Here is a 27,632-nt window from a genome sequence, read left to right on the forward strand (position 1 = left end):
CAAGATTAATGTACGTAGCAGCACATGGTATGGTGTTTTATTAGGTTATGGGTATGTGCAAAAGGGTGCTTTACTCAGCAAATAGCTTAAGCATGAGTAACTGGATACACTTGGTCGCAACATTTCATTTTTACAACAACTTTACATTTTCAGGGAAAAAAGTAAGCAAAAATAATGGTTTGTATGTACACTATTCATTTACAAAATATACTTAGACTTTGTATAAAAATGTATATATATATATATATATATATTTATATATATATTCAATATCTTGTATTGATGTAATTTCCCAAAAGTAAAAAAAAAAAAAAAAAAGACTTATTACTATACCCCAATAAGGTCTGCATTTACTTTGAAAGGTTTTACATTTTGTACAATGGTTTACAGAGTTTACATTCATCCTTTCACAACGACAAAAGGTCCGTACATGAAATTGTCCATTTATCCTTTCACAAAGACAAAAAAGGTCCGTACATGAAATTGTCCATTTATCCTTTCACAAAGACAAAAAGGGTCCGTACATCGAAGTGTCCATACTGAGGTAGCAGGTCTGTCTTTTTGGTCATCTTACCCCTTTCTGTCAAAATTACATTGAAACATGTCCATCAAAAAGAGTTCATTGCTAGCGACACATAGCAATGTTGCTACGTGCTAGCCTGTGTGGGTCCTTGAAACGATCCTTCTGTCCTGTTGATGTCGATCGGCTGCTCATAGATGCCATGACTCTGGTCCTGCTGGACGTCTTGATACCTCGGGGGGGTGGGGTCTTCTTCGTGGCTGGAGTCAGTATCCAGGGCGGCGTAGGGGTTCTCGTGGAGTGTGACCCCGCTTTGAGACACCCCGGTCGCTGTGACGCCAGGGTACACTTGCTTAGGAGGCCTCCAGGGTGTCTTCCCAAATGTTCCTAAGAAAATGAAGCACAATATTAGTCTGATGTGCTGGACTGCCCGACTGAAGCTGAGCCTGGTCTTTACATGATTTATTGATAAGCATATTTGTATATCTGTTAATGACAAATGTCACATAAGATGCACTGCTAAAGCCAGCTGCACAACAAACAATAAAACTAGTGATTTAAATATCCAAGCGTGGTTGGACGTATACCACTGTATCTGACCTGCCTGCAACCTCAGCTCACCTAACCACCGTCTCTGCTCTGACATTTACAGATGATCACACAACGCTGACGGCCAATTCACCTCAGCTTATCGTCGGTACCATGAATGTACATTTGCAGTGGATTTGAAGTCGAGAAAAGGAAAACCTTCACTGAATTGCCCTAAGTTCCTCTATCCTTGGGGGAATGTGCTGAAATTTGTTGGTGTGATGTAAGCGCAAAGTTTGGCGCTTGGCCGCACAAGTCCTCAAGGGCTTATCTCTTTTGGCAGTGGAATTCAGAGTTGAAAGACTTAAAATGGTATCCTTGGCTGACCCTGGTACTGCGTTTAGAGCATACCACTACATGTAAGAGTAATGGATGCTTTAACTGAGCCACTGACTAAAGGCAGGGATATACTTCACAGTTTATGTCAGGTCTGGCTACCCAAAGCTTGCAGAAACCTGTGATATTTGCTGTTGTTATTGACTCATAGATCTTTAGACTGAGCCTTAAGGCAAAGGTTTAGCAAGAGAACAAATCACAGAGACAGAGTGTGCTCAATAATCAAAGGGCCACAGACCAAAGAGATCATTAATAAATAAATAAATAAATAATAATGTTTTTTTTAAATTCACACGCAAAACTAAGACTAAGACAAACAAACGTACCCATGAAGCCATTGGAGGGGGGTCGTGGACGCCTGTAGTCGCCGCAGTCTGGGTCAGCCAGGTGGACACCGCCGTCGCTCGGGGAGAGCACCACCCCCTGTAGGGTGGCACTGGGCAGCTGCATGAGGACGCTGGAGGCCATGTGGTCGTAGGAGTCGGCCAGGCCGGGCGGGCAGGGGAAGTAGTCCCTCGTCTTGGAGCTGCTGAGGCTGCCGCTGTAGGAGTCGATGCACATGGACCTCTGGTCCATACTGCTGCCTAGAGGAAGAAGATGGTGGAGGGGGGAACGTTTAGCAAAAACATGCAGAAAAATCCATAGCTAATGCTAATACTAGCACTGTGGTTTCAGTACAACGTGATTCTGAAAAAGGATTTACTGAAAAAGGATCTAACAGACAAAACTGAGTAACGAACAGATGACGGAGGAATTGAAAAGAGGATAAAATAAGAGATGCAGAGAGGAGATATGTTGAAATATGAAAAAGAGAAAGAGAGATCTCTACCTGAGAAGACATCAGTGGGGTCTGGTCCATACAGGTTCCCCTGTTTGAGGAGCGAGCCGATGGGGCCCTGGTAATGGCAGAGTAGGGGATCAATGGCTGCCTCCAAGTCGGCTTCACTTCCTGTGTCCAGTTGGCATAGACCTGAAAGACAAAGACAGCAAAGCACATTCTCAATTATTCGCTTAAAAGATGCTTTTACCCCTAGTGACTCTGGGCATCAAACTCAAGTCATAGTGTTGTTAGCACTCTGTTTCAGCATTGGGAACAGAATATACTATTAGGTCACTCCAGTCATTTTCTAATTTAAACAACAACTGGAAGACCCAAGGGCAAATTCAAATACCAATAAGCACAATATAAACTATGTTGTACACTGGCATCTGGGAAACTCATAGAACAGCATCTATATGTGCTCATATGACTTCCATAAACTAACCATAGAGCCAAGACGATAGAGAAACTTTATTTTTCATTGAGTTCATTGAGTTATCCGAGCTGAGTCTTACCATTCATGTCTTTGGACTGCATGTAGAAGCCACCCATCGAGGGGGCCATGAACTGGTGGTTACTGCTGCTCTCCGATGGCACGTACCCATCCTGGCGGTCCGCTAGTGTGCCCTGAGAGGACAGGTAGCTGGGAATGTCGGCTGGAAGGTTAGTCTCATCTAAGGAGAAATAAGAGCGGCATTTGGTCAGTCAAATATCTATGTTCTGTTTTGTATACCTTGGAATTACTACATTTGTGTAATACAAACTGTACCCTGTGTATATAATTCTACATAAACAAATTGTGCATATTTGTGACAAATGAGGTAGTGCTCACCTGTGTTGGTGACACTGCAGTCCTCGTTGCGTCGGCGTGTGTGGTAGATGATGACCACCCACACGAGCGAGGTGCCCACCACGCAACACACCACAGCGATGATCACGATGCCCACCGTGGTCCAACCATCCTCATCCGGGTTGGTGGAAGTCGGCTGCGGTAGGCTGGAGTCGCAGTTGGGGTTGGGCAGCACCGCCAGACGCAGGTGCCCGCGCTCCGTCCCCAGGGGGTTGGACATCTCGCACGTGTACTTCCCGGCGTCACCTTCGGCCGCATCCACGATGATGAGCAGCTGGTTGCCCGCGGCGAAGAAGTGTCGCTCGGTGACCAGCAGTGGGCTGTCATCTTTGGTCCAGTTGAGGCGAGGCGGGGGGCTGCCCCCGGCGATGCACTGGAGCACGGCCGTCTCGCCCTTAGCGATGGTGCGGTCGGTCAGAGGACGCAGGAATGAGGGGGTTTCTGGGAAGGAAAACACAACAGGGAAATTAGAACAAGGACAAATATAACCACAATGGAAACTGTTTACAAATAGGTCTCTAATGACAAAATGGACTTTGAATCAAAGGCTACTCCAGCAAGTGTTCGTTTAGACTTTTCATAATTACCACTAGTCAACACCTATACCACTAGCTAGCACAGTGAATATAATGTCACAAAAAGTTTTTTTATTTTATTTTCACAGACTAAACATCACATATTATTGCTCGTCTTTACCTAGCACCGTTAGCGTAGCATTGGCAGATATGGCTCCGGCTGTGTTCTGGGCGGTGCAGCTGTATACGCCGATGTCCTCCGTTTTCACATCGACGATGAAGAACACGTCGTCCTCGGGCATCACGTGCATTCGCCGCTCACGGGCAGCGGGGAAGTCGGTGCCACCGTCCTTCTGCCAGGCGATCTGCGGGGAGGGATGCCCCACCGCAGCACACTCCAGACGCGCAGTCGCTCCAGCTCGGATGGTCAGGTCCATAGGCATTTTGGTGAAAGACGGCAGCACTGTAAGACAGAAGTTGATGTAAGGTCAAATTTAAATGTTAGCTCATTTGTTTTGGGTTGACCCGTCTGACCAAGACTTGACAAAGAAATAAATCTAAATTTGTATGTGACCAATGCATCAGTTTCTGCACTACACAAAAAAACTAACATGCAAAACATCAAAAGATGCTAAACTCGACACATACTGGAAGATCAACTATGCTAACTAACTAGAAATGCATTCTTCTATTCCTTTAATACTATACTAATAGTATAACACATGTAACACTTGCCATGGTGATGTACCACTTAATTAGAGAAGAAACCGGCACTTACTGTTGACTGTGAGCTTGGCCTTGTTGGAGTAGGAGGAGCCAAAGTGGTTGGAAATCACGCACTGGAACTTCCCCTCAGTGGAGAACTCCACGTGACGGAGCTGGAGAGTGGTGGTGTACTCCGTCACCTCTCCGCCCTGGGCCCGGACGTGCGCCTGGTTGTGGATTTCCGCGTCGTTCAGGTTCTCGTTGTCCTTCTTCCAGGCGAACGTCATGGGCGAGTCACTGGAGCTGGCTGCCGAGCACACGAAGGTCACGTTGGTGCCTTTAATGGCCGACTGGGTTTCGGGCTGCACCGTGATCTGAGGCTTGGGGAAGTCGTCTGTAAACACACAAAAAAACAACAACAAGGTGCTCAGTGGGACCCAGGGCTTCAGAAAAATACACAAAACATGGAAATAGACAGTTGAACAGTTTTTTGAGCCACATGAACCACAGAGCCATGGGAGACATATAAATGCATAAAAGATACACCGCGAAAACCCAGGGTGTCTGAAAAAAAAAAAACATGCACACAACCAACTATGTTAAACAAGGTTTTTGGTCCATGTTAAGTTGACCTAATAAACTGTCCTAAATAATCTTTTTTGCCACACCATACTGAGGGAAAATAACCGCATTCTTCCCCCCCTCTCAGACACCTTGTGAGCTAATAGGAAAACCACTGCTTTCACAGCTCCTTCCATTACACATTTTCCACCTGTGAGCGCAAAAGAGTCGTGCAACAGCGACCATCCACACAAGCCCGAGGAGGGAGGGAGGGAGGGAGGGGAGGAAAAGAGTGGAAGTCCACTCTCTCAGTCCAGGCCCTAAACCCTCTTGGACAGTGAGAGGAAAAGGAGAGGTTCAACCTGGCCCTCCTGGGTTTGTTTGAACAGTAACGAGGGAGCAGCTAGCCAGCGGGGCGCTCACCACAAACAAACTGGTCCTGGCTGACGATGAAGACGCTCTTGGCCTTGAGCATCTGGGGATGGGCGCAGCTGGCGTTGACCAGCGGGAGGAAGGCGTGCTCGGCCACCCACTGAGGGAACCACTTCAGCTGGCAGTCGCACAGCAGGCTGGACGTGTTGAGGTGGCTGTCGGAAAGAGAGAGACAGGGAGGGAGGGAGGGAGAGAGGGAAGGAGAGAAAGAGAAAGAGGATTAAGGACTAAGACCAGAACAAGCACATGATGGAAGAGTGGATGTCTTGAAAGATAACAGAAAGTAAGGCAAAGTAATACAAAATGAAAATAGTAGCCGGTTGCAGCCCAGAAATCACACAGAACAGAGTAGTTTAATGACATTGAATTCAGCCGCCTGTCTGAGAAAGATTGGAATCAGGATTGAGCAAAAAGGTGTTTAGCAGAGTGACAGAATGAAATAGTGAATATGGTGAATTAATAATGATGTGAACTTACAGCTCAGTCAGCAGTTTCATCTCAGAGAAGGCATTGGCCTGGATGGACATGATGGCGTTGTTACTCAGGTCGCTGTGTTGGGAAGACATGAGATAGATTGATCAAAAACGGCCGAACACAAACTACGAGTCACCAACCAGTGGATAACCAACACTCTTTACAGTACATATTCGGTTCATTTCTTAACTAAACAACATGCCTGACTAAGGGACTAGGTATAATCCATTTTAGACTGAGCAAATATATGGGTTCAGTCCTGTTATGCTATTCTAAACCTTAACTAGACCATCATGTTTACTTCTGGCATTAAACACACACCTCAACACACACTTCTGTACTAAATGGCCTAAGGGCATTTATATATTAAAGCTGGAAAGCTGAGTAATGACAGACCCATGTGGCTCGTGTTTGCTTTTTAGACCATAAGGTATATTAGGATGGAAGAAACAACCACTCACAGGTGCTCCAGCATTTTCAGTCCAGAGAAGGAACTCTTGGTGACGGAACGGATGCGGTTCCCCTGCAGAAACCTGGAAAAGGACAGACATTTTCTTTGTGGTCAGTTGCATTCCACAGTACACAACAGCCTCTAATGTAATTTAATTTAAAATTTCATGCCAGAAAAAAGAATAAACTATACAACAAACAAACAGAACAAAAAAAAACACAAAAACACAAAGCAACTCACAGCTTCTTCAGCTTGTCCAATACCCGAAAAGGCCCGTTCATGTCCTCGATGGTCCACGAGATTTCATTGTTTTTCAAATCCCTGTGAGAGATCAAAGCGCAACCACACTGTTAAAATCCACACCCCAAACCTCGAGCCGGCTGCATTCACAAGCCTTCAACGGCCCTGGGCTCGTGTGAAGAGAGTCGCAGAGTTAAATGGGAATTCCAAGTAGGGGCCCTATTTTGCCAGTCGGAAGTCTCGGAGTGCTTTTTGTGGGTCTTTCAAGAGCCGCACAATTGCTTTGCCCTCTCAAAGGAATACTCAGACCTTGCGTGTAAAATACTTTTCAAGCTGTTCCCAAAGCCATAAGTACTTCCTGTTACACTGACAAAATCATGGTACTCTAAAAGAATTTTTTTTTACATTACTGTCTGAATGTAAAATATTTTTAGTTGTAGCCCACTGTAAGACAACTTGAGGCAACCCGCACTTAAAAATGTTCATTTTAAGATTAAGTACGGATAATAATTTGATTAATACACAATTAGGATTAATACACAATCCTTTAAATCTTGCTAGTTCCATACCAGATGCAGTCGGCAGAGGTAAAGACGGTTAGTCCTTTCAGTCAACCACACAGAGTAACTAATTGGTACAACCCAGATGTGGAACAAACGGGCAAAATCAGTGGGCCCTCATCAAAACTCACGACAAGAATTTAACTTTCTGAACCTGGTGTAACAGGAGCCAACCAGACGACCCCAACGCCCACCTCCCAGTTGTGACCCCCCTAAACACACACACACACACACACACACACACACCACCCCCCCCCCCTCTTTTGATAAATAATTATTTCCAACAGCTAGTTTTCCCCTTTGCATGCCTGGTTACAAATGATTGGGTCTTTTCGTAGCTGGGGGTGTTGGGGTTTGTAACCCCCCCCCCCCCCCCCCCCCCACACCCCCCTTCACCCCAGCGCTCCCTGCCTCTGTAACTCCCTTCCCCCCCTGTCACCCGTCTGAACACCTGCCCTGTAGTGACCCCTCATGTATGGCTACCATTTGGTTCTGTTTAAGGCAAAATGGAGGGTGATGGTTTGTAGCCTTGGGGAGGAAGGGGAGAGAAGTAGTTAGATGAAACAGGGGGGTGTGTGTGTGTGTGTGTGAGAGAGAGGGGAGGGGGTAGGTCTGACATAGAAAGAGAAATAGTGTGTGTGCACGAGTGTGCATGTGAATTTAGTTTTTCTTTGAGCAGACTCGTTGAGGTTTTGGGATTTTTTTTCTTCGCCAACATCCACAGAGAAAGCCACAATGCGCTAACCAGTCTCACGTACCAAAACAAACACCAGAGGGACATTTCCACCAGGGAGAGGAGAGGGGGTGGAGGTTAGAGATGGGGGGTGGGAGTCTACTGGGCGAAAACACTTCACCCCAGACCCCAACTTAACTCCTCTGCTCTGGTGCGGAAATTTCAACCCCCTGCTCCTGCCCCAACCCCACTTGCTTTGGGGGTAAAAAGAAAAACCTTTGAGCTGCGAGAGAGAAAAACCTTGAACCGTCAAAGAGGTGTATTTTTTTCTCTCTTTTTCTGCTTTACTCACAGGGTCTGTAGCCGCGAGAGACCGCGGAAGGCGCCGTCGGCGACAAAGCTGACTTGGTTGTTGCCGATGTGGAGCTGGTCGAGTTCGCTGAGGCCCGCAAAGCTGGACTCCTCCAGCCTGGTCAGGTGGTTGGAGCTCAGGTCCCTGAAACGCAGGAAGAAGAGAGGCATGTTGGGTCAGGGGAGAGAGACAGGGTGCCAACCTAAACCACAGTGTCTGTCTCCCCACCCCTTTTCATCTTTTTAAAGGCTAAAGTCTTCGCTGGCATGGAGACCTAACACAACATTATTACCACAGATTGAGACAGACTGCAAAAATGCACAGCATATTTTTGTGTGTGTGTGTGTGTGTGTGTGCGTACATTAGGGCAGGCCAACTTCTGAATGGGTTAGGCTATGGTGTCTAATTATTGGCAGTTAGCAGTTACAAAAAACATATTCGAGTAAAGGAAATTTAAAAGAAATGCCCTCCCACTCTAACTGTACAAAAGAGCCAAAATATGTCTTAATAAGTATGTTTGCTCTCTCAAACTCTTGGTAACTTTGAGACTGACATCAGAAAGATGAGTAAGCAGTGGAATGCATTATAGTTGCAGCATACTTTAAAACCACTAAAAACATAAACTAGCCTCTCCTGATACGGCAATACATATTTCCTAAAGGTGTGCTCCAGGCTTGGAGATACATTTCCCCAAAACACACACTCATTATTGGAATGCTTTCTCTCGTGCGCAGCAGGTCCCCTGCTCAATGACAAAATGGGGCCCAATGTACCCATTACATTTCCCATTCATTTTCTAAGGGAAACTACATTCCTGAGTAGGGTTGCTCATGAAGTGAGATCCACCAACCCCCTTTAAAAAAAATTGAAATAGAACTAAAATGAATTCGATTTAAAAAAAAAAATCAAGAGGCGATGCTAGTGTAATTCAACTTCACACTTAGAGTGCTAATCTCAGACTGGAGTGATTTCGAAGCTTGCAGGGATAACATGCAGAAAAGACACAGAACTAACGAGAGTGCACACACACACAACAAAGAGGCAGAAAAACACTCCTGACCCCTCTACAGCAAATTGGCCAACACAGGCTGCTAGCTGTAAACAATAACCCCACATAAAGAGGTGCTGAGGAGCCAAGTGTGTGTGTGTGTGTGTGTGTGTGTGTGTGTGTGTGTGTGTGTGTGTGTGTGTGTGTGTTGGGAAAGAGGGGGGGTGACATATTTCTCACTGCTGCTCATGTTCCATCACACTGGGGTTATGGACCGCCCTCTTACCCACTTTCTTGTGGGTGTGACATGATGGGAGAGGGGGAGGGGTTTGGGTTATGGGGGAGGGCGGGGGCGAGTTGTTGGCTCACTCATGTTTTAGGCAGCAGAATGGCATGGGTGGTGCCCGAGAGAGAGAGAGAGAGAGAGAGCGAGAGAGAGAGAGAGAGTGAGAGAGAGAGAACAAATCAGACAGACAAAGCAAGAAACGAGTGGAGAGAGGGAACACAAGAAAGAAAAAGCACACGAGTCAAACAAAAGTGAGCAAGTAAAAAGAAGTTTGAAAAGAGAGAATAGAGAGGAGGAGAAAAAAACCTGTGAAAATGTGAATAAAGGCCCAACTCACAGCTCGCTGAGCCTCTGGCAGAACTCCCAGGCGTCGAGGCGGATCCGGCTGATGGTGTTGTGGGCCAGGTGCAGCTGCTGCAGCGTCAGGAGCCCGTACAGCCAGCCCTTGCTCACCTCAGTCAGGTTGTTGAACTCCAGCTGCCTGAAATACACACACACACACACACACACACACACACACGTTAGCACTTAATGCACATGTGAGAAACCACCCACAAACAAAAATACAAACAAAGCAGCATAAATATGTTTTACACACACACACACTGATATACAAAATAAGCACATGAGGGGTAGCACACACCTGCTGACAATAACAAACAGCTTAGTTATTATGCCTACTATCCTGCCACTCGCTTGGATTCAATGTCCAGATTCAAACATGTTTTTCAAATTGGGAAGAAACTACTTGACAGATTGACTGGCTTGGACGGTTGTGGCTACTTCGTAGTGCTAAAAGAAAGGTCTAGGAGTGAGAGTAAAAGAGGACTTACAAGACTTCCATGTTGCTGAGGCCCCAGAAGGCTCCGTCCATGAGGCGGGTGATGCCGTTCCGCTGCATGCGCAGCGACCGGAGCCCGATCAGACCGTGGAACGTCAGGCCCTCAATGCGTCGCACGCGGTTCCGGCTCAGATCCCTGTTAGGCAGAGCACAGCCAATCAGTGTCAGTGAGGTCTGATGAGCATGAGTTTCAGCCAATGAGATCAGGGGGACCAGTAAGAAGGGAGGACTTACAGATGCTGCAGGTTGGGGAGCTGGAAGAGCTTGGCAGGGATGTTGGAGATCCGGTTCCGATTGAGACGGAGAACTTGGAGTGTTGCGGACAGGTTCCCGAAGCAGCCCAGCTCAAGCACAGATATCCGGTTGTTGTTCAGGATCCTGGGAACAGTTTCAGGAGTCAACGACATTTTATTTTACTTAAAAAAGCTAGCTGAAGTGCAAAGTTACAATACTTAAGACCAAAAGAATGAATCTGTGCTGTTTATCCCAGCAGCATTAAAGTACTAAGACAATCAAAGGGAAGAAGAGAAAAACAGTGTTACAGTAGTCATATCAAAAAGAAATAGATTTGTTTTATAAAGTTATGATTTTCGCCATGTTGTGATGCCTTTGAGAGGAGAGGCTCTGTGTAGTATAGAGTAGGTTTAGGGTTAGAGCGGCCCTAGTGGTCGTTCTGACGGCTGGGTGGGTGGGGCTGGGGTGGGGTGGGCTTGGGGACTTACAGGTTCTTGAGAGGCAGGGGGGGCAGCGAGCCGCTGCGCAGCTCGGCCAGGTTGTTGTTGCTGAGGTCCAGCGTCTCCAGGGCCACCATGTGCTTCAGGTGCTCCGGTGACAGCCTGCTGATCTTGTTGTTTGCTCTGAAAACACAGACGCCGGCAGCTCAATTAATTACGTCCAAACGAGGGGGAGATATTTTAATAACACGGGTCAACGAGCTCACATTTCAACCCGCACACACGCAGACACAAACAACCCGGTGTAGATCGTCACGGAAAGAGGTGGATTCAGGAGGAAAAGAAACCATGACAGGAAAAAGAAATAGTATCAAGACATGGAACACTTTACACCCTGCTGTGTCCCTCTCTCTGCCTATGTGAGATTTATTCAGTTCAATTTTATATATATTTATACAGTGGGGAAAATAAGTATTTGAACCCCTGCCGATTTCGCAAGTTTGGCCACTTGCAAAGAAATGTGTGATCAATAATTGTAATGGTAGGTGTATTTTAACAGTGAGAAATAGAATATCAACAAACAAATCCAGAAAACTGCATGTTATAACATTTATGACTTTATTTGTATTTGATGCAGAAAATAAGTATTTGAACCCCCAAGCAAACAGCAAGAATTCTGGCTCCCAATGACCAGTTATGCGCCCAAGAAGCACACAGATTAGTCCTCATTAGGCCTAACAAGGTACACCTGATCTCAACTGGTGATGTGTATAAAAGAAACCGGTCCAAAGAATCATACTTCACACCTTCAACCTCACCACCATGGGCAAGACCAAAGAGTTGACCAAGGACGTCAGAGATAAGATTGTAGACCTGCACAAGGCTGGAATGGGTTACAAAACCATCGGCAAGCAGCTTGGTGAGAAGCAGACGACTATTGGTGCGATTATTCGTAAATGGAAGCAACACCAAACAACTGTCCATCGCTCTAGGTCTGGGGCTCCATGCAAGATATCCCCTCGTGCGGTATCAGTGATCATCCGAAAGGTGCAGAATAACCCCAGAACTATACAGGGGGAGCTTGTGAATGATCTCAAGGCAGCTGGGACCACAGTCACCAAGAAAACCATTGGCAACACACTACGCCGTAATGGTTTGAAGTACTGCAGAACTCGCAAGGTCCCCCTGCTCAAGGAAGCACATGTACAGGGCCGTCTGAAGTTTGCCAATGAACACTTGAATGATTCTAAGGAGGATTGGGAGACAGGATATGGTCAGATGAGACCAAAATCAAGCTCTTTGGCATCAACTCGACTAGCCGCTTTTGGAAGGGTAAGAATGCTGAATATGACACCATCCCCACCGTCAAGCATGGAGGTGGAAACATTATGCTTTGGAGCTGTTTCTCTGCCAAGGGTACAGGACGACTCCACTGCATCGAGGGGACTATGGATGGGGCCATGTAATGTGGAATATTGGGCTTGAACCTCATTCCCTCATTCCCTCCCATTGAAAACGCAACCTTAAGGATTTGGAAAGGATCTGCAAAGAGGAGTGGACCAAAATCCCTCCTGAGATGTGTGTAAACCTGGTGACCAACTGCAAGAAAAGTCTGACGTCTGTGCTTGCCAACAAGGGTTATTCCACCAAGTACTAAGTCATGTTTTGCTAGGGGTTCAAATACTTATTTTCTGCATCAAATGCAAATTAAGTCATAAATGTTATAAAATGCAGTTTTCTGGATTTTTTGGTTGATATTCTGTTTCTCACTGTTAAAATACACCTACTATTACAATTATAGATCACACATTTCTTTGCAAGTGGCCAAACTTGCGAAATCGGCAGGGGTTCAAATACTTATTTTCCCCACTGTATATAAAAAAATTGAACTGAATAAATCTCACATATATATATTGGCAACAAGCATTGTCTCAAAGCACTTTACAGAGCCCACAGCCTGAAACCCTGAAGATTTTGGTGTAGTGGCTGCACCAGTACTTCCATGGTTGACGTGACTACTGAGTGTCTTCTGACACACTGATCATTCACCAGGAATGGATTCATTTTTCTGTCCCGGTGGCCGTCTTTGCTGGGCAGCTTTATTCGCGAAACCCACGACAGTGCATCTTATGGCTGGGGGTCAAAACCAGCCGTGGGGGCTTTAGCTCCATGTTATTTTGTTTATAAGGTACTTACTAACAAGGTATTTAAAAAAAAAAAAAAAAAAACTGCCAATTACTCGTCTGATGAATGGCATCCCCTGAGCGAAAGCATGCCACGGCAGGGCCCAGCAATTTCCTGAGTTGCACGCCTCCCAAATTGCAGTGCGGGGATGGCCTCGGTTATAAACAGGGCCCTGTACAGTGTGCGCTTTGTGTATGGAGAGGGAGAGCGAGAGGGAGAGAGTGAGAGAGAGTTTGAGAGGGAGGGACGGAGCGAGAGAGAGAGAGAGGGAGAGTGTTTGTGAGAGAGAGAGAACGAGAGAGTGTGTTTGAGGGAGAAGTGGAGGGATAAAAAGGAATTCCGTCGTGCTTGCTGGATTGGGGGTCTCGCTTCAACACTCGCTGCAATCACGTAGATGGATTTGACCTCCACCCTCAGTGAGCACAGTATAAGCTGGAGAAATATCTGATGCATGGCTCTTTGATGTAACCGGATCAAACTGAACACTAATTCAGTGGTACACTCAGACAGGCCTCACATGATGGTGTTCTCCCCACTCTTAGTTGTGCATCATGTCTCACACACACACACACACGCCTCGAGACAAATTCTTCCCATTCAACACGGCGATAATGAAAACCTCTGTTTACACCATTCGTTGGTGAGTTTGTGTGGTAACTGAACTTCAAAGTTGACTCAGCATATCCGGCAACCTCTGTATTTTACCTAGGGTGATAGATAAATTCCTACACTAGCTTGTTTCCTTGCATGGTATCCTTTTTTGGAGGAAACAAAAAAAAGTCTGCTTCCAAAAGAGTCTTGACACTTCTGAAGAAAAAAGAATTACATTTTTGTTGTCTTGTTGCCTTTGGTTATTCAACTGTAGCGCCCAAAGCAGAGTGGATGGACAGATGGAAAGATAAAAGAATCCATGGAGGTCGAGGAGGACAAAGGAAGTGTCTGACCCGTTCCTCTGGCCCACTAAAGAACACCTAAGAGGTTTTCCTTAGATTCTCTCGGAACATTTTCGTAAACCATCAGCGGTATCAGTAATGCTGCGGTTCTCAGCTCTCCGAGGAACTTCCAGAGAGCCATGACTCAAGTTCTCCTTCACCTGGTCCACAGTCTGGAGCTGGGGTTCGGGTTGGTGGAGGGGTTATAGGTCATGCCAGCCCTGCCATCGCAGGTCTACCCTTCACCCCCTGGCACCTCATCAGCCAGAGAACCCGAGCCTCAGTGTGACCTACGCCAGCCTAGAACACATCTTGGGGAACGCAACACTGAACAGCAAAACACCGCGCATTCCTCCACTCTCTCTGTGGACGTCTCTGTGTAAAGCCTCGGCACCGTTTGCATGAGTCTATGGCCACGCTGCAGGAAATAAAGGGAGAGAGTCTTCAGAGATGACGGGGAATGTCGACAGCCAGGCGGCGGCCATGGCAGAGCCGTCCCCCAGAAGACAGGGTCGCAACAAGCCGGCCTTTTGTGTGCAGATTTGCAAAGGGCTTAGCACGCACCGGCGGCCTCTGGCCCGCATACAAAAGGAGCTGTGCTCCACCTGCGGCTCCTCTTTCACCCAAGACACACACACACACACACACACACACACACACACACACACACACACACACACACAATCTGTCCCCTCATTCACACCCATTCTGTCTCTAAATCTCTCTTCCTCTGACAATTACTGTTACACTCACTCTCCTGCACGCACACACACACACACTTTCACTCTCGGTATGTCTCCAATTCCAACCCATTGTGTCTGTCTATAACTTTCACAAAGTTGAACTCATCACCTCAGACCTCAGTTTCTGAATCAGATGCTGCTCATGCACAAACACATTTTGCAGGAACAACAGAAAACAATCTCACACACAAAGACAGACAGACAGACAGAGACAGACAGACAATGAATGCAAAGGAGAGGGTTGTGTAGATCCAGGACTTCCAGTTTTGTCTTAAGGCCTAGAGGGTGGCAAACTAAGCCAATAAATGAAATCTAGAAACCCACACACCAGGGGGATATTGCAAGTCACATAGAGTAAAGCAGAGAGGAGAGACCTGTTTATCAGATCTGAACAAAAGCTTTGTCTCTCCGTCTGGACACATTCTGTCCCAATAAACCTCCCACGGTTATTGTAGGCCCGACCCGTACAGAAATAGCAGTAGTTCTTCAACAGGCATCCTCTGAGGATGCCTAATCTGAGGACCTGAGGACCCCAGAGGGCAGGAGATTCCGTAGTAAAGGTGATAAATCAACTGGTAGTTCCACTCAAACCTCAATCAAAAACACATCTGTCTCTGTGCCTGCCTGTCGCTCTCTTTTTCCCAGCCCATTCTTAAGAGCAAATGCCTCTTGAGTTGTTTCGAGGCAACGCTCACACACAAACACATAGACATAGACAGACACAGACAGACACACACACACACACACACACACACACACACATCTGCCATGAGATCTATTGCGATCATCTCCAGAGCACCTCACTGCTGCCTGCTCCCGGACTCTTATCTCTCCATCTGCAGCTCCACAGCCAAGGCCAGGCGGGGGCCAAAACAACGCTGCCATTGTGCGTCCGACGCCACACAAATTTCAATTTGTTTCACCAGTTTTCTGCAAATAAGGCCATTACGTGCCATTACTTAAATGGGCTCAGCAACGGCCTGTCATTCTTCAAGCCCAGGCCTCTGCTACCTTTCACATGCCTACTCAAACACACACACACACACACACACACACACACACACACACACACAAACAGCTAGCCCATGCTAGAGTATCATAACATCTGAAAACAAACCACTTTTTAGCCTTAGACAGGCTGTCTAAAAATGATGTTGCTAAGCACTGGTCTATTTACCACTATTGCACCATTATCATATCATAGAACTGATTGACAATATCAATAGCAAATAAATAACCGTTTAAAGAAAAATAACCATTCCCCCTCTTAGATATAGATTCACATGAAAACCGCTGAAAGCGAAATCTATGTGAGGTGAAACAGTTGAGTGAATTTAATTTTAGTCTTTATTGACTGGGTCTCCCACAACAGGAACGTCACTAATCACCAATTCTCTGAGCTACAACAACAAGGCTAAAAGCTGATCACTGCTCTCTGGGTCACATATCTACCCACACAGAAGCCTTACTATTACTATTACTATTGCTAATGCTATCACTATTGCTTAACTGGCTTGGGACAAAGCTAGCATTTCATCCAATAGTGTACCATACTAACGTGTATGGCATACTAACATTTAAAGTCTTCTACTACACCCATGAGCTTGACTACAGTTTTCTTTCAGGTTTGACCTTTGCCACAGGGTTAGAGTGTACTGGGCTTCCTAGGGTGAGTTGATACAGAGCTTTGAAACAAAGCTGACGGAGTGGACAGAATGGAAACTCAAATATCTACTTCACGACTGCCTCTAAAATGGAGGGGTTTGGCATAATCTCAGGAATCCAACAACACGCACGGCAACAAATCCATAACACACACAAACAGACAGACAAACTAACATGAACATTCAGACAACCAAGTGAAGTTTATTTCGACTTCATCACAAACTACACACTCTGACTAGGGGAACCCAGGGACGTTTTCATGTGTCTTTGGATGCAGTGCTCTGGCATGCTGGGAAAAGGTTTCTACTTCCAGACACTTCTAGAGTTCTAGAGCAGCTGATCCGCAACCCAGTGTGTGTGTGCATGTACATGTGTGTGTATATATATATATATATGTGTGTGTGTGTGTGTGTGTGTGTGTGTGTGTGTGTGTGTGTGTGTGTGTGTGTGTGTGTGTGTGTGTGTGTGTGTGTGTGTGTGTGTGTAATATGTAGTGCCCACTGATGGCAATGCTGTACACTCTGCTTTCAACTATTATAGAAAACACACACCCACAAGAAAACTTGGCAGAGGGAGTGGCTGAAAAAAGCCTCACTCCTTCACACACACACACGTCTGAAAATCATTACTTTCACACAAGCAGAAATTCCATTTTGCCATATTTTCCCCATGCGGTAATGATCACTTCTGCATGAGATTAATAAGATGGCAAAAACAATGGAGCCTTCCCTAAGCCTCCTCTGACATCTCGTAGAGTCGAAGAGTTTTTCCCCCATCGAGAGAGAACACTCTCCAAAACTCACTCTCTCTCCCTATCACTCCCTCTCAGTCCTCCTCTTTCTCCTTGGCTTGGGGGAGGGGGGGGGGTGTACAGACAGAGCAGAAAGACTGAAAAAAGAGAGAGAATAGTGAGACCACCAGAGAGAAAGTAAAAAGGAAAGTGAGAGACTGAGATGGAGAAGAGGTTAAGACAGACAGACAGTGTGTGAGAGATAGAGAGAGAAAGAGAGAGCGAGAGGAGGCCAAGAAAGAAAGAGAGAGCGAGACTAAAAGAGAGAAAAAGGGGAGAAAAAAAGAGCAGCAGAGTATCAAATGCCACTTAGTTCTTATTCAAACAGTCAGGCAGACATAGTGGCAGCTCTCGCGGACTTCTCTGACCCTGGAGTCTACAGGAAAAACAAACGGCTCTCGTGCAGCAGCTGGGAGTAATTGAGTCATGATCATTTTAATTAATTGAACAATTTCCCAGGAATTTATGGGGGTTTAACCATTAAAGGGACCTCTGCTTTTTTCAGCAGTCACCAGTCACCACTCTCTCTCTCTTTCTTTCTCTCTGTGTATCCATCTCGCTCGCTCTCTCTCTCTCTCTCTCTCTCTCTTACTCTCTCAACCTGTGCTGGGAGGGTTGTTTGTTGGCAAATTGTTCTTTGATTGCAAGGCTAATTTGGATCGCACTGAAAAAAATGAAAAGAACTTGGGACTGCTTTGATTATAAAGAGTGATACCTTCTCAATCTCTTATCGTGTGTTTGTGCGTGTGTGTGTGTGTGTGTGTGTGTGTGAGAGAGAGGAGTAGGAGACAGATGCCAGAGTGATCTTTTCCATACACATTCTCATATGTTTCTCACTGACCAAAATTTAGGGCTTGCCTCACAAAATGTGGAAAAAAAAACCTACACCACGCACATTCCAGAACTGTTCCTCGCCAGCAAGCAGTTCAAAAGAGAACGAGCCAAAACAAATCTGCAGGCTCAATTTCCCATCTCATATCTTCAAAGCAGTCTGCATTTGATAGAGTAAAACTAAAAATGAAATAAAAGAAAAGAAATTGGGGGTTTAACAGCATTGAGGAGCTGACTGAGCTGAACAGAGAGTGATAACTTCACCCCACTGGATGCCTCACCAGTACCCTAGCCTTACACAAATGAGTTCTGACACACTTTTTTCCCCCCTCTCTCCCTCTTTTTCTCTCTCATCAAGGCGCCTTGGTATTCTCCCCCCCCCCCCCAATCCTTCTCTTCCCCCCGACACAGGCAGGCAGCCTGGGCTTGTGTTAGAGGCGCCACGGCATGGAGCACGCAGTCATCTGACGGCCCCCGAAAAACTGTTTGCCGTCCAATAGGAAATACCACACTTACTCAGGCGCATTCTCCATCAGCGCCTCGCCAACAGAGAGAGAGAGAGAGAGAGAGAGAGAGAGACAGAGGAGAGCGAAAGAGAGAGAGAGACAACCATGGAGTTTGCCATTTGGCATTTAAAACAACCCACTCCCCACCTCTCCTCTCACACACACACACACACACACACACTCCTGATCACCAATCCCCTCCTCTCCGCCCCAAAATAAGGCTTTTGGGGGTGGGGGAAGCAGAGCGGGTGCTGCTGATCGAAAGTGACAGCGTCAATTTTCACCCCGTTTGCCTGCAGCACTAAGCCCTGTTCCATCCCCACCGCTACCCCTTGACTAAAAAGACAAAAACCACCCCGACCGCCAGTGAGTTCTTCTGGGGACAGACTGCCGAGGCTCCTCCAAGACACCCGCGGCTCTTTGGAAGTGTTCGGAGAGCCTTCGTCAAACATTGACCGATCCGGAAGTCTTGATCCGGAGTCTTGTAAGTGCAAGATGCTCCTAGAACGGTCTTCCTCCCATGATGCAAGAGCTAAGCCCACAGCCGTGGCCTGACAACAGAACTGACATCGCCATGAAGGAATCTCAGATTTATCTTTTCATTCGATAAGGCCTCTATTTCGCCTACAGATACTGCTGCAAGCAATTGCCAGTCTAATAGTTTCCACATGAGAAAGAGCAATGCCAATGTCAGAAGCTCTCTTTTTTTTAACCAGACAGTTCATCTAGTGCTGATGAGAAAGCACATCCATTAGAAACCCATCCTTATTATAAATGAAGGCTGGTGATTTAATGCCAGCTGCTTTGGATTAAAGCATGCTATGAATGACGGCATGTGAATGTAGGAGGTCAAAGAGTAAAGAAACAATGGCGTTGGAGCCACTGAATAATAAATGGTTCTGCTACTAACACACCAGTAAGATTATTAGAGATTATGGTAAAAAAAAAAAAAAAACAACATCTAAAGGCAGAGTTGTTTAGGCACTATCAGCCATGTAAGGGTTGTGTTTGCTTACAATAAGAGCAAAAGTCAAACATTAAAAGGAGTTTAAGAGGCAAAATCTCTGTGTTTTCTTGATTTAATATTCTGGATGACACGCATATATATATAAAAACGACAGGCCTGCGGAAGCACTTCAACCACTGGCGGGCGAGAGCGTTCTTTCATTCACACCTGTGGGTCGTGGCCACGCCTCAAAGTGTGAACACACACACACACACACACACGACATCTGAACACCTCCTGAATGGAGCCTCTCTTCATGTCCTGGCTTGTTTGGCTGAGGGGGCCGCAGGTAAAGGAGGAGATAAACCCTGTTTTAGTTTTCACCTTAAAATCATGTTCCTTTGTGGACAAACGCATCCAGTGTTCCCACATGTGGGGCAGATGTACGAATTTAAAGATGGAAACCATTTGATCCTTCAATATCTACAGGTGAGGTGTGATTTCATGTGTCTGGAAAGGGTGGTGAGGCCTCACAAGTATTGAAATAGGACAAACTTTAACCACTATCTGCAGTGTGAAAATATCTTCACTATTACTAATCAACACACCTGGAATATAGATATGAGTATACCAGATGGTTTAAAGCAGCATAACGGAAGAATTGCTAATCGCTAATGAGATGCTAGTGGCTAAAACTAGTGAAACCTCTTGAAATATGCTTACTTTGACACTATGACAAACTAGTTAGTCGACAACTGTCCTAACACAGTCAAACATCAAGCAAGTGCAAGACAAAGCAAGACGGCAAATAAGCTACTTACTAGTTCGGCAGACAGTAGAAACCGGGCGGCATCAGGCAAACCTACATAACGAGGCAATATGCCTACGGACCCTGGTATGGCAATGGCACGGAAGCGATTCTCCATATTTAAAGTCATTGTAGCGCCCCAATTTTTTTTTTAAGCTGTTATTTTAAGGTAAAACTGCTTATCCTAACCCTAACCCTGAAGTAAAATTACTGCATAATGCCACTTTAAATCTAGATATTAACGTTTCTAATTAAAATATATCAGTAAAGACCTTTGCTGAAATTAAATGGTTTAATGGACTTCATCCACATAAACACAATTGACATTATAGTAATAATAATTTATTGAAACTTGACTTTCAATTTAATGAGGAAAGACGGTCAATCTGGCAGGCTTAGGCCCTGCATGTCTCTACACTAGTCTGATACCAAAGATTTTCCAGAAAACCATTTATCTGTGAGTTCTGCTTTCTGTTTGGAGACACATAAACCTCAACCTGACATCTGAATGGACCAATAAAACCAGGACTACACGGAAACCAACACAGCACATCATTCACAAGCAAAACATAAGCCACTGGACATCCATCATCCAGACACACAAAAGACACTTTAAATATAGAGAGAACCCGCCAACAGATCACGCCAAAGAAGCGTATATACTGAATTTTATGTGTAAACCATCAAAAAAGCCAACGAGCAAGTAGGGGCAGCTTAATCCTGCACTGTTGTGGTTCTTTCCAGAAGGTTCTATGGCCGCATTGGAACTATTTCCGGCCATAGAGGGACACATTGCTTCAAACAACCGATCTGGGTAACGGTCGCTAAGTCCTACACTCTGAGGGCCGTTTGGAGACTAGCATGATGGGGCGTCGGGACCTTGAGAGAGGGAGGGAGAGGGAGAGAGAGAAGGAGAGAGAGAGAAGGAGAGAGAGAGAGAGAGAGAGAGAGAGAGAGAAGTTCTCAGGTTCGAGAGCACGACTACACCGGTGGCCGCTGAAGGAATCTTAATTACAGGCGAAAACTCTCGCTGCGGCCCTGACTGGTGTGGTGCAGCTCCCTGGTGTGTGGAGCAGCAGCAGAGACGGAGCAAACATGGACGACATGCAGAGGAACGGGGAGGGAGTGCGTTACAAATGCTACAAAAAAACACACAAATAAAAACAAAAATGCTGTTGCCGTCAGAAGAAAGATGCAAAAACGCACACACACGCACATGCAGATGAGAAAATACAGAAATACTCAAACACCTTCCCGGTGTGTGCTGGTATACAAGGCTAATCAAAGGCTCCAGCAATGCAGTAACAAACAAATGCCACACACATTTACAAATGACAGGAGTGTAGAACACATACAAATGCTCTTCTGCCCCTCAGGAGGCTTTAAGAAGGCCAAGAAGGAAAGGACAACACAGAATCAAACACTAACACAAACACCGTAATAAACACACAACGGCGAAACAAGCACATAATCAAACACTAACAGCGATAAACTCACAACAGCGAAACAAGCACAGAATCAAACACTAACAGCGATAAACACACAACACAGAATCAAACACTAACACTAGCACTGTAATAAACACACAACAGTGAAACAAGCACGGAACCAAGCCAGAGACAGTACTCACAGAAACAGAGCGGTGATGTTGCCTGCCACGGGACCCAGATCAGGAATGGCTTCCAGCTCGTTGTTGTTTAACTTTCTGCAGACAGAAACAAGAACGTTGGAAGACTGTCACAGGAGAGTCTCACAAGAACAAGGCAGAGGGGGTGCTGAAGGAGCCGTTTGTTTTAGGAAGTAAGGGTTTAGGGGGTGGGGTGGAGGCAGCATACTTACATTTCACTTAGGTGCTGTAGTTTCCCAAACAAAGAACCGTCAAGTGACTGCAGTTTGTTATGGCTCAGGTCCCTGCAAAGACAGGCATGTGTGAGTATGAGAGCGGGTGTGTTTGTGTGTGTGTGTGTGTGTGTGTGTGTGATGGCTAATCAGACAAACAAAAACACTTCGTGGTCGGTGGTTTATGATTCTTCAGGAGAATCTACTTTGTCATGATCCCGAACTCGGAATGGTTAAAAATAAAAAAAGAACTACTAACAAAAACAAATTCAAAATCGCGCACACACACACCTACCCCCTACCATCACAGCACAAGGCAGTAACTCCACACAGGCAACCTCCTGGTGAAATGTGGATATTAAGCAGGCCACCAGATAAGTGGAGTGGGCTGGGGGTGGAGGGGATGAGTGCTGGCTCAAGTCTTATTGTGCCTTGTGTTTTTCCTTACTACTTCATAGTAAAAGACCAGGGAGTTGGGTTAAGAATAGGCCAAAAACACATTGCCACAGAGAAACAGACAGAGGGAGAGAGGGGGGACAACAAGGAGAGAGAGAGAGAGAGAGAGAGAGACTGCCCTGGCCTCTTTAACAGTGTGGAGTTACTGACACAGCCGGTCGCCATCACACCGTGGTGCCAGACACTCGAGCTAGGCCCAGTGCCCCATCTGGAAGCCATTACAGACTGGGAAGGGAAGAGAGGGAGGGGGGGAGAGAGCGAGCGAGAGCGAGAAAGAAGGAGGGAAGGAGAGAGTGTGAGTTTATGTGAGTGTCTGCATGTGTGTGTGTGTGAGGGAGGGAGGGAGCAAAAAAAAAAAAAAGTAATGACTTGTAATCTATTCACAATGTGGGAGCGAGCATGAGTACTAAGCCTTTGATTCCCCCTCCCTTTCTCTCTTCTCCTCTCTGGTGCAATCACTTCTGTTGTGCCTGGCCTGCCTGCCTGCCTGCCTGCCTGCCTGCCTGCCCTCCACTCCACTCCACTCCACTCCCCTCCCCTCCCCTCCCCTCCCCTCCACTCCACTCCACTCCTCTCCTCTCCTCTCCTCGTTCTGTTGCAAGCGCCTGGTTTTGTGCTTCGACACCAGACAGTCTTTTTTTTTTTTTTTACTGGGCCCATTTCCCCAGACCCCCTTGGTACTGTAAGCACTCAGGAGGCCCAGGAAGTGAAGCAGTGCACACACGCACACACACACACACACACACACACACACACACACACACACACACACTCTCTCTCTCTCTCTCTCTCTCTCTCTCTCTTTCACTGCTCTGAGCAAGTCTTAGAACCAGCAAGGCATGACGCCTGATTTAGTGCACAGCCAAGCAGGGGGTCCCAAACCTGACACAATAAACCAACTCTCTCAGAATACGACCGTATAGGCCTACTTCTAATCTTGGGTGCACTTCTACATATGTGATGTGAGTACTCAGATGCTCAACGCATACCTCAAGATGTGTTTAACATGAATACATGTGTTATGTATGAACATAACATATTAGCGTGTTAACGGGATTGTAATAATATGCTAAAAAACATTACATAGATGTTAGATGTCTTCAACATAGTGACATTTAAGGGGTATCTGAATATAAATGGAAGGGGAAATTATTATAATACGTATTAAAAGTTTTTTTTTCCAGACAACCATCACATGTGAAAAACAGCTACTGCTAAAGGTGCCCATACTTGCAGTATGTTTGTGTGTGTGAGAGTTGTTTGTTTGTGTGTGCGTGTGTGTGTGTGAGTTGTTTGTGTGTGCGTATATCTGACATCTCAGCGCCATTTCTGGGCTGAGAGCGGTGTGGAGTGCTGCGCAAAGAGGAGCGATAAGGCAGAGCTCTTCTAAACACCACCACTTCCTCCTGAGGTTCCCGACACGCGTTTCATCAGATAAACACACACACACACACACACACACACACACACACACAGACAGACAGAGAGAGAGAGCAGTGATCACTCTCCTGGGCCCGCTTGGCTAGCTGACCTAACTCGCTCTATGTGGCTGTCTCTCTCTCACACACACACACCCAGAAAAACACATGCACACACAGGCTTGAGGGAACCCCAACCTATCTGTCCTCTTTGTAGCGATAAGATTATGCATGTCTGTTCTCTCAAGTGGGGTATGTATGACACACTTGGGCTAACAGATTATGTAGGACAGGGTGATGGTGTGTGTGTGTGTGTGTGTGTGTGTGTGTGTGTGTGTGTGTGTGTAATATCAAGTGCAGACATTTATGATCTGCCACCAAGCAGTGCTGAGGCCTTTAGTTGTTTGACACCTTTTGGCATTATCTACAAAGTGACCCAGTTCTAGCATTTCAGTTGTAGGCTCACTGAGAGTCTGGATGTGACTTTGGACACCTAGTCACTGGACCCATTACGTGTAAAAAGATTTAGAAATACCGTCTCCTATACTCCACAGGAAGCACTACAGTAAGAGTGTGGGACATGGCCACGTCTGTGGAGGTTTCAGGTTTGTATTCACCAACACCTTATTTTGAAGCTCGCAGGAAAAAGAAAAACGTATTTCCATATGAGATGTATTCCCCTCCTCTAGCCCCCTCCATCCCTCCTTTCTTCTCTCTTGAGTGAGTGAGTGAGTGAGTGAGTTGCACATGCGAACCCCACCATCGGCTCCTTAATCATTCCCATGGCTGGAGTGCGCAGCTGCAAGTTCAGCAGAAGTAATGGGGGACGTGCCAAACAAAAGGGCTAGCCGTGCTCACCGCTCTAAGATGTGCCCGAGAAAGGCTCGTAAATTAGCAGGCCACAGCGCCAAGAATTTATTCCTCCCTAGCCTGGAATTCTGTGTGTGTGTGTGTGTGTTGGGGGGGGCAGTTTATATGTGTGTGTGGAAGGCAGACATGAAGAGAAAGTGTGTGTGTGTGTATGTGTGTGAGAGAGAGAGAGAGAGAGAGAGAGATAAAGAAAGAAAGAAAAAGAGAGAGAGGAGAGAGAAAATAAGAGAAAGAAAATGAGAGATGGCGAGAAAGGGAAACTCTGCCAGGTCTTTCCACATGGTAAAAAAAGCAACAAAACAACATAGTGGAACATATTCATGCCATAGGGAATACAACCCACCAATGCATTAAAAGTCTCACTAACAGAGCCCTTATACACACACAGACCTAAAAAAACACTGGATTTAGCCTCACCAGATTATCTTAGATGAATGGATAAATGAATGCATATAATTATTAATTAGTTTCCTATCAAATAGAGGTTATTTTCTGGGGGAGACTGTACTCAATGTACATAATGTAAAAAAAAGACTATGCAGACTACACGGTTTTTCAAATGATTGCACTGAAAACCAAATAGGCCTTTTATATCAATGAATTAATATTAATGAAGTCTCGATATCAATTTCCTCTTCCACATTAAGCCAGTGAAGTATTATTCACAGAACAGTAATGTCAACCGTAGCCTCTTTTAGCATTTTGGGAGTATACAATAGATGTTTATGAGTAATCGTAAATAATAGCATGTTTCAGGTCATTAAAAGTATTTCGAATTAGAATGCATGTTCAATATGAACCGAGATAAACCACTCTTCGCTGTTTACAAAAATAAATCTGTGCCCAATCACGAAAATCTGACCTTTAAGAAAACTGATTTAGGAAAACGTCAGAAGTCAACCTTTGACTCAGTAACCAAGTCTAAAGATCTTTATAGATACTACTACTATTTTGTAATACTATAAAAATGGCATGCAGCTGTTACGGCTTTTCTAATAACAAAAGATGGATTGAGATGCAAACCCATGGCCTTCTATTTTACGACAGCTCCCCCCGCAAGGAGAAGCCCTATTCAGTGTGCGCAAGCACCCTGCAGTTCTTTGCGGGTGTCAGCTACCCCCCACAAGCCATGTAAATACTGCCATTTACATTTCGCGCGTTTCCGCAACACAAATGTTACAATGTCTCAATTTTGTCACCATAAATGTGTAACTAGTACAAACGCTACAATGAATAACTAGACTTCACAAAGGTCAAAACTCCAAACAGTTGTCTGATCATCAAGACCTGCCTAAACAGGCTAGCAAGCTAGCTAAAGTTTCTTAGGTTATAGTAGGGTGTTTGTACTGCACTAGGAAGTTACTGATAACCTATAAAGCCCCGCTATTCGAATGCAAGAGTCAAAGTAATACAACTGGAAACAATGTTCAACGGGGCCCGTCTTTGGAGCGCAGATTAGCTTCAAACTCTACGAGGAGCAACACTGTATTGAAACCACTTAAATCTCATCTCACCCTTACGTACAAGTAGCGTACATCCAAAAGATTGATTCGCTATAACAACGAATTTCTGCATATTCACGAAAACACCACCCAACAATATCCAATATCATATTCCACGAAAAATCGAAAAGGGGTATACCAGGCCGGTAGGTTTACAAACCATATCTGTAAAGATAAAAACAGCTAACAATTTTTGAAATACTTACAACTGTTCGATCCACAACGGCAGATTATCGGGAACTTTCCCCAACTTGTGTCGACTGCAGTCCAATAAAGTATCTATACACGTGCAGGGAGAAGGACACGACTGTGATTTTTCTCCATTTCCAAGTATTAGTTCCACTCGCCATAGTAAGAGGCAGACAACTGCATACTTCGCAGCCCTCAGTGGCCGCGTTGGAGAGGACATTTTCGACACGGTAAAATTCCCACTCCGTTCCCAAAAACACGAACTCCAAGCGACTACGATAAATCCGGAAAAGAATCGAACTCCAAGGTGGCAAAGTAAGAACCTCGTCTCGAAAAAGATTTACAAATCTCTGCGTTCTTTGGTTGTTTTCCTCCGTGTATAACTAAAGAGTGTGGAGCCTAAACTTTGCGTGAGACCTCCTCCATGCCTTGGAAAAAAGTTTCGGACTACACTTTTTTTTACTTCGTTGTAGAGGCACATGCCAGACTCCCGTGGCGAGCGATCCCATTGGTTGTTAGGGCAATGCACAAACACTGTGTGGACGCAAAGGTCTGACAAAGGGATTGTGGGAAACGTAGTAGACCATTGCGCAAGTCTGGACCGTCAAAACGATGGCTACATTCATAACAAATGTAAAGATAACATTATGAATCTTAGTAGTTACTTATTTCTGCCATTATCCATTCGTATTAGGTAGGTAACAACGAGGCTGTTGTTGGATGTGAAAATATTTCGATTAATTCGGTATCTTTAGGGGTATTGGTGCGTAATCAATTCGTTAAAAGTCAAATATGAAACCGATTTGAAATCCAGGTTTGCGAATTCGTAGACAACATTGGTTGCTTTATAATGAATACGAATGTAACTTTTACTGCAAAAGTATAGGCTTTTCTATTGTCATAATACAAAACCCACCTACACACACTAAATTTCACAACTTTCAATGTATGTGTTTGTTGCGAATTGAGGTCCTCGGAAAATATGTTTATTAGACCTGGCTTCTCTTGTCATGAAATTCATGATTACAGGAATTTGTAGTAATTTAATACCCTACACATAATGGATCACAATTCGAGCAAAAGCATT

At 45.4% G+C, this 27,632-nt stretch overlaps 1 protein-coding gene across 1 annotated transcript; it reads right to left on the reverse strand.

Annotated features, from left to right (window-relative positions):
* lrig3 (leucine-rich repeats and immunoglobulin-like domains 3) lies at nt 1–27,030 on the reverse strand. The gene is made up of 19 exons (XM_012824395.3): nt 26,563–27,030; nt 22,111–22,182; nt 21,902–21,976; nt 10,915–11,049; nt 10,427–10,570; nt 10,185–10,328; nt 9,689–9,832; nt 8,078–8,221; nt 6,493–6,573; nt 6,263–6,334; nt 5,805–5,876; nt 5,319–5,482; nt 4,408–4,728; nt 3,811–4,092; nt 3,097–3,555; nt 2,780–2,938; nt 2,274–2,414; nt 1,771–2,028; nt 1–907 (listed from the first exon to the last, which is right to left on the reverse strand). Exons 1-19 carry the CDS (start codon nt 26,763–26,765, stop codon nt 648–650), a joined length of 3,330 nt encoding a protein of 1,109 aa, XP_012679849.2. The 5' UTR covers nt 26,766–27,030; the 3' UTR covers nt 1–647.
* Between the last annotated feature and the right edge of the window lie 602 nt (nt 27,031–27,632).

This window comes from Clupea harengus, chromosome 16 (assembly GCF_900700415.2).
Source record: "Clupea harengus chromosome 16, Ch_v2.0.2, whole genome shotgun sequence".
NCBI lineage: Eukaryota > Metazoa > Chordata > Actinopteri > Clupeiformes > Clupeidae > Clupea > Clupea harengus.